The sequence below is a fragment of the Oryctolagus cuniculus genome, chromosome 11 (assembly GCF_051225735.1).
Source record: "Oryctolagus cuniculus isolate XC-2025 breed Fujian yellow rabbit chromosome 11, ASM5122573v1, whole genome shotgun sequence".
In the NCBI taxonomy this organism is placed as follows: Eukaryota; Metazoa; Chordata; class Mammalia; order Lagomorpha; family Leporidae; genus Oryctolagus; species Oryctolagus cuniculus.
The window spans coordinates 110,388,220-110,401,106 of NC_142877.1; the positions used below are offsets into that span (position 1 = coordinate 110,388,220).

Sequence of the window (12,887 nt, forward strand, 5' to 3'; positions counted from 1 at the left end):
AGCAGTGGAGGATGGCCCAGGTGCTTGGGCCCCTGCACCTGCATGGGAGACCAGGAGGAAGCTCCTGGCTCCTGATCGGCGCAGCTCTGGCCACTGCAGCCATTGGGGAGTGAACCAATGGAAGGAAGACCTTTCTCTCTGTTTCTCCCTCTCACTGTCTGTAACTCTACCTCTCAAATAAATAATAAAATCTTAAAAAAAAAAAAAAAGCATTTAACTTGGAATAACGTGGAGAGAGCAGCTCTGAGCCCACCTGGCGGGTTAAGAAAGTCATGGAAGAGCGGTTGACCCAGGCATAGTTCCCAGCCGCTGCCATTCCCTTCAGGTAGTCCTGACCTTCCACGGAAGCGATTCGTGCACAAGCCAGCTGACGGTCATTTACGATGATCTTGTCTCTCTTCATGGCTTTTTCCATAGCCACCAGTGCATCTAGGACGAGAGTAAGCCCAGATCAGTTAGGTTTCCCTTACAAAATTCAGATTTACTGAAAGCAGACTACATTCAAACTCATTCTACCAAAAAACAGGTGCAATACAACATCCTCTTTAATGTGGTTTAGAGCTTATCAATTTGTTCAGGGTTTACTGAGTCTTCTGTCAGTGTGATTAATACCACCTTTGTGGGATACAAAGTAAACACGCGCCCTCTAGGGACTTGTACGAGGAATCAGATGTGCATACAAGTAGAAATGCTCAGTTACTCCTTTCCCAACAGGTGAATGAAAGCCAACAAGTCGCGGCTGGTGCTCTGGCACAGCGGGTAAAGCTGCCACCTGTAGTGCCGGCATCCTATATGAACGCTGGTTCGCAACCCAGCTCTCTGTTATGGCCTGAGAAAGCAGAAGATGAGCCAGGTCTTTGGGGTTCTGCACCCACATGGGAGATCTAGAAAAAGCTCCTGGTTCCTGGCTGGGGAGTGAACCAGCAGATGGAAGACCTCTCTCTCTCTGCCACTGATTCTCTGTAACTCTGATTTTCCAATAAATAGATAAATACATACATAAATCTTTAAAAAGAAAATGAAAGAATGTTAACAGGTGTTAGACATTTTAGTACCATCACAACTTTAAATGTCTTAATATAAAAGAGCTAGACACGGCCACCACCGCGGCTCACTTGGCTAATCTTCCGCCTGTGGCACCGGCACACCGGGTTCTAGTCCTGGTCAGGGTGCCAGATTCTGTCCCGGTTGCCCCTCTTCCAGTCCAGCTCTCTGCTGTGGCCCGGGAGTGCAGTAGAGGATGGCCCAAGTGCTTGGGCCTTGCACCTGCATGGGAGACCAGGAGGAAGCACTTGGCTCCTGGCTTCAGATTGGGGAAGCACACCAGCCGTGATGGTCATTGGGGGGTGAACTAACGGAAGGAAGACCTTTCTCTCTGTCTCTCTCTCTCACTGTCTAACTGCCTGTCAAAAACAAAACAAAACAAAGAGCTAGACACAGTTACTAGATCTGCAGGAAAATAAAATCTCTGACAAAGTGCCGACAAGCATCTACAGAACTTCCTTGAATACCAATCAAGGCTTCATACTTTCCTACACTAAGTAAAGATCAGGATGGTGCACATTCATAAATTCTCACAGGCTCAAACTACAGAGGCTGAGCTATAACCCGAGACTTAGAATGTTAAGTTCCATGTGTCTATACACATTCTTACATATCCTTAAATCCTTTTGCACAGCTGGTAAGTTAGCTACGTGACATATCCACTATTTTATTGCTTTTGTTCATGTTCTGTCACCAAGGTCCTGAGTGTGAGATTATCCAAACTGCACGGTCCACTCAAATGTTACATATCTACGAGGCCATCTCTGATATCTTTCCTGAGCATGTTTTTTGTCTTTTACATTGTTTTTTTTTTTTTTTTTTTTTTACAAATTTACTGCCTTCTGTCTTTACTTTTTCTTTTAAATGACTACGACTTCTCCTTCATGAGACAATCTGAGAGCAGAGTACCTGCTTGCTTTCTCGCAGAATCCCCCTCAGTACCATCTTACACAGCGGGTCTCTAACACACGTGTTCAATGTTGACTCCGTGACCTTCCCAGGCTATTTCCCCCACTCTTTCTTGGCCACATAGTTAACAGCAAACATGATGGTAACTGAAGCTAACACTGACTACTTAGTGCCAAGCACTGATTTAAGCTCTTTGTATAATTTTTTCTTTTAACCTCCTGTGACAATACCATATGAAATAATTATGACACATTTTTTTTTTCAGATGAGAAAGTTAACTTGGTTGGTGAAGTTAATCTGTTCCAAGGTCACAGGAGAAGCAGTATAAAAACTCATGTAGTACAGTTCTAGAGCCTTCTCTCCTAAACCTCTATGCAGTTCTTCCTAGAATGGACATTTCAGCCCCATCAGACTGTACCTGTGGCTACCTGGTGGCCCAGGCCTCTGCTCCCACTGTGGATCATCACGCACACCTGTCCCTTATGGTCGATGCCCATTTTCTTGGCCGCATATTCATTGAAGATCTCATCTACAACCTGGATTTCTGCATAGTGGTTGCCTGCTCCCAGGGTCCCCAACTGCAAACGGAAGAATGACAAAGTTTCCTCTGTTGTTTTTTAAAAACCATTTATAAGCAATTAAGTAAAAAAATAAACCAAGAAGAAAATAACAATACAAATAGTGTTTTATGTAACCAAAAATTCCTAAACCTTAGAAATAATTCATTTAAGGACTGGTGCTGTGGCATCAAAGATAAAGCCAATACCAACAGTGCTGACATATCATATGAACAACGGTTTCAGACCCAGCTGCTCCACTTCTGATCCAACTCTCTGCTATGGCCTGGAAAGATGGCCTAAGTGCTTGGGCCCCTGCAACCACATGGGAGACCTCAAAGAAGTTCCTGGCTTCTGGCTTCAGACTGGCCCAGCTTCAGCCACTGCAGCCATTTGGGGAGTGAACCAGTGGATGCAAGATCTCTTTCTCTGCCTGTTTGTAACTCTGCCTTTCAAATAGATAAATAAATCTTTTTATTATGTAGTTTTTAAAGATTTATTTATTTTAAAGGTAGAGAAAGACAGAGAGAGAGGTTTTCTATCTGCTGGTTCACTCCCCAGATGGCTGCAACAGTCAGAACTGTGCTGAATCACAGCCAGGAGCCTGGAGCTTCTTCTGTTCGCCCACGTGGGTGCAGGGGCCCATGGACTTGGGCCATCCTCCACTGCTTTCCCAGGCCATAGCAGAGAGCTGGATCGGAAGTGGAGCAGCTGGGACTTGAACTGGCGCCTATATGGGATGCTGGCACTGCAGGCGGTGGCTGTATCCACTATGCCACAGTGCCAGCCTCAATAAATAAATCTTAAAAAAAAAAAATTCAAACACCTATACTCGCTATATAACAAAAATATGGTAGATAAGCTCATTATATGCTTGATGCACACACACATAGGATTCACAATTCAAAAAACCTCAAGCCATTAAATGGCTTATTGGGCATTTTAAATAAGAACAAAAGGGTCAAATTTTGGGATGAACACTGGTCAATGCTGATTCTTAGACAAAGTCCAATTTCCAATGATTTCCAAAACATCTATGAGTATGAATATCCACATAACTGAAAGAATGCATCCCATAACTGGAGCCACAGGTGATTTGCAGGGTCATAGAACAGAAGTACTAAAGAGAGGCTGACAGGTTTTAACAATCCCAAGTTTTAATGTGAAAACTATAGTCTTGGCCAAGGACACAGTGAATCAGTGGCAAAGCCATCACAATTGGCTACAAATTTCAAACACTGGTATATTCTCATCTAATGGACACCATGAACCGACAGGGTATCTCTTTCCATGTTTGATGCCAGAAAACTTTCAGACAAATCTACAGATGGTGAAAGCATGTACACATGTGATTCTGGCATGCACTGTAAGCCTTATAACTGTACCCCATTTTTATCCTACCTCTACTTCAAATCTTGTCTTATTTTATGAACATCTGCAAGCTCCTGATGGCTTTTTAGAGTAAAATGAAGTATAAACAATTTTGGGTTGTTTTCAATATACTATTTGAAAAAAACCTGAAGACTGTCTGCTCAATAGAAGATACAGAATTCTACAAAAGCAAAAATTAGGAAAAACACAACACCCTGCCCCTCTGACCCGAGTGTTACCTGAGGAAGGCCTCTTTTTTTGGCTCGTGGAGACACCTTATTGGGGTCGGCTTGCAGCATCCTTCCGTACTCCTCACAGTGCTCCTTGTCTTCGGCCCAGGCATAGCCTTCTCTTAGAGACCAGTCCACACCCATCTCCAAGGCCTCCTCCAAGTCTCTGGGTAAGTAACAACAAGCGTAGTCATTTCACAGCAAACATGAAAACCCAAGAAAGATCGCATCTCAAGGGGCAGCGGAACACACAACATTCAGTATTCCCTATGCACCAGGCCTTCTGCTAGACACAAAACTCATGCTCTTAGCAACTTCAGATTTTTCAGGAAAGCAGTCACACAGATAATTACAACAGGGAATGGTAAACACGGTATGAGAAATGACAGTTCTACTTGACATTTGCACTCCTTGTACTTTTCAAATCTTTTCTGTATTAGATTTGCCTCTCCAATCCTGATTTCTATGAATTAGGCAGCCAAAGAAAATTTACAATCTTAATCGACTAGCACTATCTACCACTGATTTTTTTTTTTTTTTTTGGACAGGCAGAATGGACAATGAGAGAGAGAGACAGAGAGAAAGGTCTTTCTTCTCTGTTGGTTCACCCCCCAATGGCTGCTGCGGCCAGTGCACTGTGCTGATCCAAAGCCAGGAGCCAGGTGCTTCTCCTGGTCTCCCATGGGGTGCAGGGCCCAAGCACTTGGGCCATCCTCCACTGCATTCCCGGGCCACAGCAGAGAGCTGGACTGGAAGAGGAGCAACTGGGACTAGAACCCGGTGTGCCAGTGCTGCAGGCAGAGGATTAGCCTATTGAGCTGCAGCGCCGGCCCCTACCACTGATTTTATTAGCTGCACACCTTCATAATAATTTGTGAAGAATTTCCATCAAATAACGGTGTCTCAATTTTCTCAGCTGACACAGGGTAAACTTTAAGGTCTGTTCCCGCCTTCACAAAAGCACCATGTGGCTTTTCTGCATCTGCATGTTAAATCTGAGTGAGCAAACCTTTCCCTCAGAGGGAAAACATTTTGGTTTTCATCCAACATCCAGTCTTTTTCTAAACTACCACCTGGAAAAACTAGTTTTCATTTCCATTCTCCACTAATTTCAAACATTGCTAGAACAACCTCACTATTCAAGTCCAGGCAGAGGCTTAGGCCACCAAGTAGCCAGTGTTGTGCGGGCTGAGCTGTTGTCTGCAATGCTGGCATCCCACAAGAGCCTGTAGAAGTGCTGGCTGCTCCACTTCCAACCCAATTCCCTGCTAATGTGCCTGGGAGAGCAGTGGAAGAGGGCCCAAGTATCTAGGCTCCTGTCACCCATGGGGCAGACCCAGATGGAATTCCTGGCTTGTGGCTTTGACCTGGCCTAGCCTTGGCTGTTGTGGTCATTTAGGGGAGTGAACCAGTAGACAGAGGATCTGTCTCTCCTTCACTCTCTGTCTCTCTGCCTTTTAAACCTATGAATAAATAAGTTTTTCTTTTCTTTTCTTTTTTTGGAAAAAAGGAGAATTCAGCCTTTAAAAGTCAAAGGATTTTGGTTTGAATTCTGACCTCACTTACCCAGCTCATTTACTATCTAAGCTCAGTTCCCCCTTTCTCGCAGATCAGGGATAACAGCAGGGTTACTGTCTAGACGAATGTGACGCACGGTGTCTTACACACGCTCTCAACAAGCACCAGTGGAATACCATTCTGTTTCCAACACTGCTCTGTGTCAAACACTGTAATAATGAGCATCAGTTGTCTAACATTTCTAACAATGGGCTGGGCCTCACACTTAAAAAAAAAATCAATTCATTACTACATTCTGAAAAGTGACCCCCATCTCCAAGTGCCCTACACTGGAAATGAGACTGAGGGTCACGTGGTTTTTCTCTCGCGCGCTCTATTCACTTGTGTTCTTACTTGGCATTCATTGGAATGACACCTTTTGATCCCACCCCAACGGGAATGTGGTCAAACATGGCTTGTGCAAGCTGCTCCTTCACAGGCTGGACATCACTTTCATCTAAATTGGTTCTCAGCAAGCGGACACCACAGTTGATGTCAAATCCGACACCACCTGCAAAATACAGAGAAGTTAAATGTTAGCAAAATCAGGTAACTAGGCATTGTTACCTTCACTTTCTCTCCACTAACATAGGGTTAAAAAGTTATTTAAATATACTGTTTCAGGGCCGGCCTTATGGTGTAGCAGGTAAAGCCACTGCCTGCAGTGCTGGCATCCCATATGGGCGCCAGTTCAAGTCCTAGCTGCTCCGATCCAGCTCTCTGCTGTGGCCTGGGAAAGCAGTGGAAGATGGTCCAAGTCCTTGGGACCCTGTGCCCATGTGGGAAACCCAGAAGAAGCTCCTGGCTCCTGACTGACACAGCTCTGGCCATTGTGGCCATCTGGGGAATGAACCAGGGGATGGAAGACCTCTCTCTCTCTCTTTCTCTGCTTCTGCCTCTTTTTCTCCCCTTCAAATAAATATATAAATCTACTATTTCAGGAGCTCAGCAATGGGCATTGGACACAGTGGTTAAAGACACTGTTTGCAGTGCCTGTCTCCCATATTGGAGTGTGTCGGTTCAAGTCCCAGCTCCACTTGATTCTGCTGATGTGCACTCTGGGAGGATGTGCACAGCAGTGAAGGCCCAAGTACTTAGGTCCCTGCTGCTCACTTAGGAGACCCAGATGGAGCTCCTGTCTCCTGGCTTTGGCCTAGCCCAACCCCAGCTATTGTAGGCACCTGGTGAGTGAACCAGTGGATGAAAGATCCCTCTTTCAAAACAAATGTTTCAAAGTAGCCAACAAAGTGGTTTGGTGCTGGTTAGTTCTGCTAACACCAAAATAATCCAAAGTAGACACATATTAAAGGTACTTCATGGGGCACACGTTTGGCACCACGATTAAGTCAAGCTGCTCTCCACTGCAGCTTCCTGCCAATGAACACCCAGGGAGCAGCAGGTGACAGCTCAAGTCGCTGGGCTCCTGTCACCCACCTGGAAGGCCCCGTTCCTGGCTCCTGGCCCAGCCCTGGCTACTGTGAGCACTTGGGGAATAAAGGAATAAACTAGTGAATGAGAGATGTCTCTCTCCGCCATTAAAAAAAAAGGTACTCATGGGTCAGGAAGGCAGTAATGATCCATAAGTAACATTTAATGAAGGTAAAAATAGAAATAATGTATCTTTTTCTTAATCAGTTGCCACGGGTTGCTGATTCTATTAGTTCTTTCAAATAATCAATTTCTGGCTTTGCCAGTATCTCTTTACATTCTTATGTTTTGTTTTTTGACAGGTGAAGAGACAGAGAGAGAGAGAGAGAGAGAGCGAGCGAGCGAGCAATCTCCCATCTGCTGATTCACTCCTGGATCTGAATCAGGCAGAAGCTGGGAGCCAGGAACTCCATCTGGGTTCTCTTCTCCCACATGGGTGGCAGGGACCCAACCACTTTAGCCAATACCCGCTGCCTCCCAGTGTGTACATTAACAAGAAGCTGGAAATGGGAGCTGGGCCAGGATTCAAACCCAAGCAGGAGCTATGGGCTCCCAAGACGGTGGCTTACACACTGTGCCAAAGGCCTGTCCCACTCTTTTTAACTTTTATAAATTGATTTCTGTAAGGCTGAATAATATTTCATTGTTTGTGTACACCTCCTTTTCTTTATCCATTCTTATGTCAACTGGTACTCAGGCTGTTTCTGTATTTTTGCTATTGTGAATTCTCTTCATGGCAGTAATTTCTGCCGCTATGGAGATACTTGTATACCAGCAAGTGGGACTGCAGGATGTTCATCTGGGCATTCCAGAAGGGCACTTCAGCTTCTAATAAAATGAAATTGAAACCCAGGTGTATCTTGCTACATAAAGCATTTTAAAATTAATGCAATTTTTCATAATACATTATTTTCCATATCATATGCAGTTATTCTGCACCAAATTAAATTCATTTTTCGTTGTTTCTCTATGTGCTTTCTAAAGTATCCTGTACTTTCACTTCTCTGGGGCGCCTCCATATTGTTTCCCCTAACAGTAACACAACTCACACTCCTGCCAAGAGTGTTCAAAGGCTCCCTTTTCTCAACACTCTCCATGTGCAGACCTAAGTATGTTTAACACTGAAATTAGAGGTGAGCATTTGGCCTAGAAGTTAAGCTGCCAGTTGGAATGCCCTCACCCCATATCAGGCCTAGGTTCAAGTCCTGCTGGGCTCTCGATTCCAGTTTCCTGCCGATGTGCACAAGGGACGCAGCAGGAGGTGCCTCAAGTAGTTGAGTTTGTGGCTCCTGACTCAGCCAGGCCCAGTTCTGGCTGCTGTGGGTATCTGAGGAATGAACCAGCAGATAGGTGCTTTCTTCATCTCTCAAATAAGAAAAAAATTAATAAGGAAAACTATTTTCTAATTTGTCATGATTTTATTGGACTCATGAGTCTTTTAAAAGATACTATTTAATTTCCAAATATGCAGACATTTTTTAAAATAAAAATTTTAAATTAAAAAAAAAAAAGCTTTTGTTTATTTGAAAAGTAGAGAGGTAGGGGTTTAGGGAGAGAGCAAGGGAGATATCTTCCATCTGGTGGTTCACTGCCCAAATGCCTTTAACAGCCAGGGCCGGGCCAGGCTGAAGCTAGGAACCAAGAACTCAGGTCCAGGCCTCCCACAGGGTGGCAGGGACACAAGTACTTGAGCCATCATTTACCGCTATGCTTGATCTTAGCCAGAGGCTGAGAAGCGATAATCTACTGCTTCCTAGGGCGTACATTAGCGGGAAGCTGAATGGGAAGTGGAGCAGGACTTGAACCCAGGCATTCCAACATGGGATGCAGGGGTCACAAGCATCAGCTTAACAGCTGTACAACATCCACTTGTTTTCTGAAAATGGTTTTGACTTAATTCTACTGTGATCAGATAATATCCTCTGTATCACTAGTTATTAAGTGTGGTTCAGAGACTCTGGGGTAGAGGTGGGGGAATCAGATTCTTTCTGTAAGATTAATTTAGTAAAATTGTTGAGACATCATTTGTTCTAGCTCTCTCGAGTACTCACTGACGTTCTAAAGGCTGTATGACATGTGGTATCATTGGTGCTGATAGATAATGAAATTTGTCCTTATGTATTCCTGAGTTTTAGATGTCTCAGTTTCAGTATCTAATAAGGTGAACACTGACGACAGCCTCATCCTCAATCATTTTTAAGATTGTACAGGTGGCCGGCGCCGCGGCTCACTAGGCTAATCCTCCACCTTGCGGTGCCGGCACACCGGGTTCTAGTCCCAGTCGGGGCGCCGGATTCTGTCCCGGTTGCCCCTCTTCCAGGCCAGCTCTCTGCTGTGGCCAGGGAGTGCAGTGAGGATGGCCCAAGTGCTTGGGCCCTGCACCCCATGGGAGACCAGGATAAGTACCTGGCTCCTGCCATCGGATCTGCGCGGTGTGCCGGCCGCAGAGCGCCGGCTGCGGTGGCCATTGGAGGGTGAACCAACGGCAAAGGAAGACCTTTCTCTCTGTCTCTCTCTCTCACTGTCCACTCTGTCAAAAAAAAAAAAAAAAAAAAAAAAAAAGATTGTACAGGGACCACTTTGGTAACTGCTGCTGTATATCATGCTTTGAAATTTGAAGCCTGTTTTATGGCTCAGCACATGATCCATTTTGGTAGATTTTCCACGTGCATTTGAATAAGAAATGTGTATTACCGCGACAGGCATTTAGCTTAGCAGTTAAGACACCTGAATCTCACATGGAGTACCTGCTTTCAGTACCCAGCTCTGCCTCCTGACTCCAGCTTCCTGCTAACGTAGACCTGGGATGCAGTGGTGATGGCTCATGTAACTGGGTTCTTGCCACCCATGAAGGAGACCTAGATTGAGTTCCTGGCTCCTAGCCTAGAACCAGCTATTTCAAGCATCTGGGGAACAAACAAGCATATAGAAGCTCCTTCTCTCTACGAAAGAAAGAAAGAAAGAGAGAGAGAAAGAGAGAGAGAAAGAGAGAGAGAGAGAAAGAGAGAAAGAAAGAATGAGAGAGAGAAAGAGAGAAAGAAAGAAAGAATGAGAGAAAGAGAGAAAGAGAGAGAGAAAGAGAGAAAGAAAGAAAAAAAGAGAGAAAGAAAGAGAGAAAGAGAGAAAGAAAGAAAGAAAGAAAGAAAGAGAGAAAGAGAGAAAGAAAGAGAGAAAGAAAGAAAGGAAGGAAGGAAGGAAGGAGGGAGGGAGGGAGGGAGGGAGGGAGGGAGGGGAGAAAGAGAGAAAGAGAGAAAGAGAGGAAGAGAGGAAGAGAGGAAGAGAGAAAGAGAGAAAGAGAGAGAAAGAGAGAAAGAGAGAAAGAGAGAAAGAGAGAAAGAGAGAAAGAGAGAGAGAAAGAGAGAGAGAAAGAGAGAGAGAAAGAGAGAGAGAAAGAGAGAAAGAAAGAAAGAGAGAAAGAGAGAAAGAGAGAAAGAGAAAGAGAAAGAGAAAGAGAGAGAGAGAGAGAGAGAGAGGGAGGGAGGGAGGAAAGCAGCACATCCTGCACTTCTCGGGGGCGCTGTGATTCACATGCAGATACCACACACACACTCTATTTCAGGTCAGTGTCGTGTCACGTTTGTTAACTGGATCACCTGTCACCTCTACCCTTACTGACTGAACCTGGCAAGTGCTGAAGAAACAAAGCTGAACACCGGCTCACACATCTGGGTCCTGTCCATTCTCCCCGGGACCCTGATCTCACAAATCCTGACTGCACTAGTGGCTTTCCGTGGCCTTCGAACACACTGTGAGCAGCTTTTATTGAGCCCTGCCTTCTCTTTCAGCATTCGTCTGAAACCATCACGTCCACCGTTGCTGCAGACAGACCTTCAAGATGTCTCTTCAATTTCCAGTCTTCACTGAGACTCTTGCAAGCAAAGCCATCACATCTTACAGAATATTTTCAGGGCCCAAACTCCCTAACCACAGCAGACAGGACACACAGAAAGAATGGAGTAACAAAAGGATGATGAGCACAAACACTTCTCACAGGCCTAGAGCCCCCTTTTACTCCTCATAGTAACAATGCGACCTGGGAAGTAACATTAACAGTCTCTGAGCATCCACTATCATTTTTTTCAGTAAACAGAATGTGATGAGACTGAGGATGTTCACACAGAGAAGTGATGCTCTGACTCAGAGTATGATCTACAGACAGAAGCTACACAATGAAAGGAGACCTGGATCTCACCTGGGGATACCACTGCTTCCGGGTCATTCATATCAAAGGCTGCCATATTCCCAATGGCAAATCCATAGCCTGAATGGACGTCGGGAAGCCCAATGGATCGCTGGAAAAGAATTAAAGAGTGAAACACACCTGTCACTCTGGTTAGTCAAAGGATGTGAGATTGATTCTCAAACAGGCTCTAAGGACAAAGCATTCCCCAAATCAAGACCTTGTTTCCAAAAAAATCCATATTGGCAGAAATGAAATGTAAGAATTCCTAATCACAAAGCTAAAAATAGTGAAAAATAAAAGCACAAATCTTTTTATATAGTCTGTTAATTAAGGAAGCCTAAAACAGAAAAGTCTCAAAATAATAGGAAGTCCACATTGTAACTTCAACGTATTATTACATTTTAAAGATAATCTCAAGATACTGAAAAATCATGGTTGTGTCAAGTTAAGAAGGAAAATGGGCTGGAATTGTGGTACAGTGGGCTAAGCAGCTGCTTGGGATACCAACATCCCATATCAGAGTGCGGGTTCTAGTCCCAGCTATTCTGCTTTCTGATCCAGCTTCCTGCTCATGTGCCTGGGAAGGAAAGGGAAGATGGGCCAAGCAGTTGGGCCTGTCACCCATGAGGCAGACCCGGATGGAGTTCCTGGTTCCTGGATTCAGCCTGGCCCAGATCTAGCTGTTACAGCCATTTGGGGAATGAACCAGCGGCTGGAAGCTCTCTCCCTCTCTCGTCACTCTGTCAAATACATAAATTAATCGTTATAAAAAAGTGAGGAAATACCTAACTTATTTAGGTCATTAGCATCTGAGTAACCACAACAAATTTAAGTTACTGGGTGACATGAATTCCATACACGTTCTACATCCGGATCCTAGAAAAGGACTCTGACTCAGGAGCGTGCAGGTTAAACATGGGAAGGATCTGGAGACACCCAGAAACGTGCACAGTTCCTTAAATGTACAAGCCATGGCATTTCAACCCTTCCCTCCCCAAAGTGCCCGGCAAAGCACCTGCACAAAGTAACTGCTGAATGGATCCACTTTTTTTTTTTTTAATTTTTTTTTTTATTTTTTGACAGGCAGAGTGGACAGTGAGAGAGAGAGACAGAGAGAAAAGTCTTCCTTTGCCGTTGGTTCACCCTCCAATGGCCGACATGGCCAGCGCACTGCGGCCGGCGCACCGCGTTGATCCGATGGCAGGAGCCAGGTGCTTCTCCTGGTCTCCCATGGGGTGCAGGGCCCAAGCACTTGGGCCATCCTCCACTGCACTCCCTGGCCACAGCAGAGAGCTGCCTGGAAGAGGGGCAACCGGGACAGAATCCGGCGCCCCGACCAGGACTAGAACCCGGTGTGCCGGCGCCGCTAGGCGGAGGATTAGCCTAGTGAGCCGCGGCGCCGGCTGGATCCACTTTCAACATCTATTTGTAGCTGCAGAATCTGCACGTTAGACTGCAACGGGCCCACCTGTACCTTCCAGTTCCATTTATGTTGTTGTCACCACGCTTCTTTTCTGATGTCTAAAACAGCTATGCTGTCCTCCTTCTCTCCACACAGTCCTAACCCTTAAACTTCTTTCCACTCCTTCTCTAAACATCCCCAGTTCA

General features: G+C 45.2%; 1 protein-coding gene across 1 annotated transcript in view; it reads right to left on the minus strand.

Moving 5' to 3' along the window:
- The window catches only part of RTCB (RNA 2',3'-cyclic phosphate and 5'-OH ligase), a 28,940-nt gene that overhangs the window by 7,211 nt on the left and 8,842 nt on the right, over window positions 1-12,887 (minus strand). The window contains exons 4-8 of the mRNA XM_002711419.6: window positions 11,289-11,388; window positions 6,023-6,179; window positions 4,121-4,277; window positions 2,372-2,531; window positions 254-429 (exon numbers count right to left, since the gene is read on the minus strand). Of these exons, the coding sequence (XP_002711465.2) occupies window positions 254-429; window positions 2,372-2,531; window positions 4,121-4,277; window positions 6,023-6,179; window positions 11,289-11,388 (750 nt within the window). The remainder of the gene's footprint in view (window positions 1-253; window positions 430-2,371; window positions 2,532-4,120; window positions 4,278-6,022; window positions 6,180-11,288; window positions 11,389-12,887) is intronic.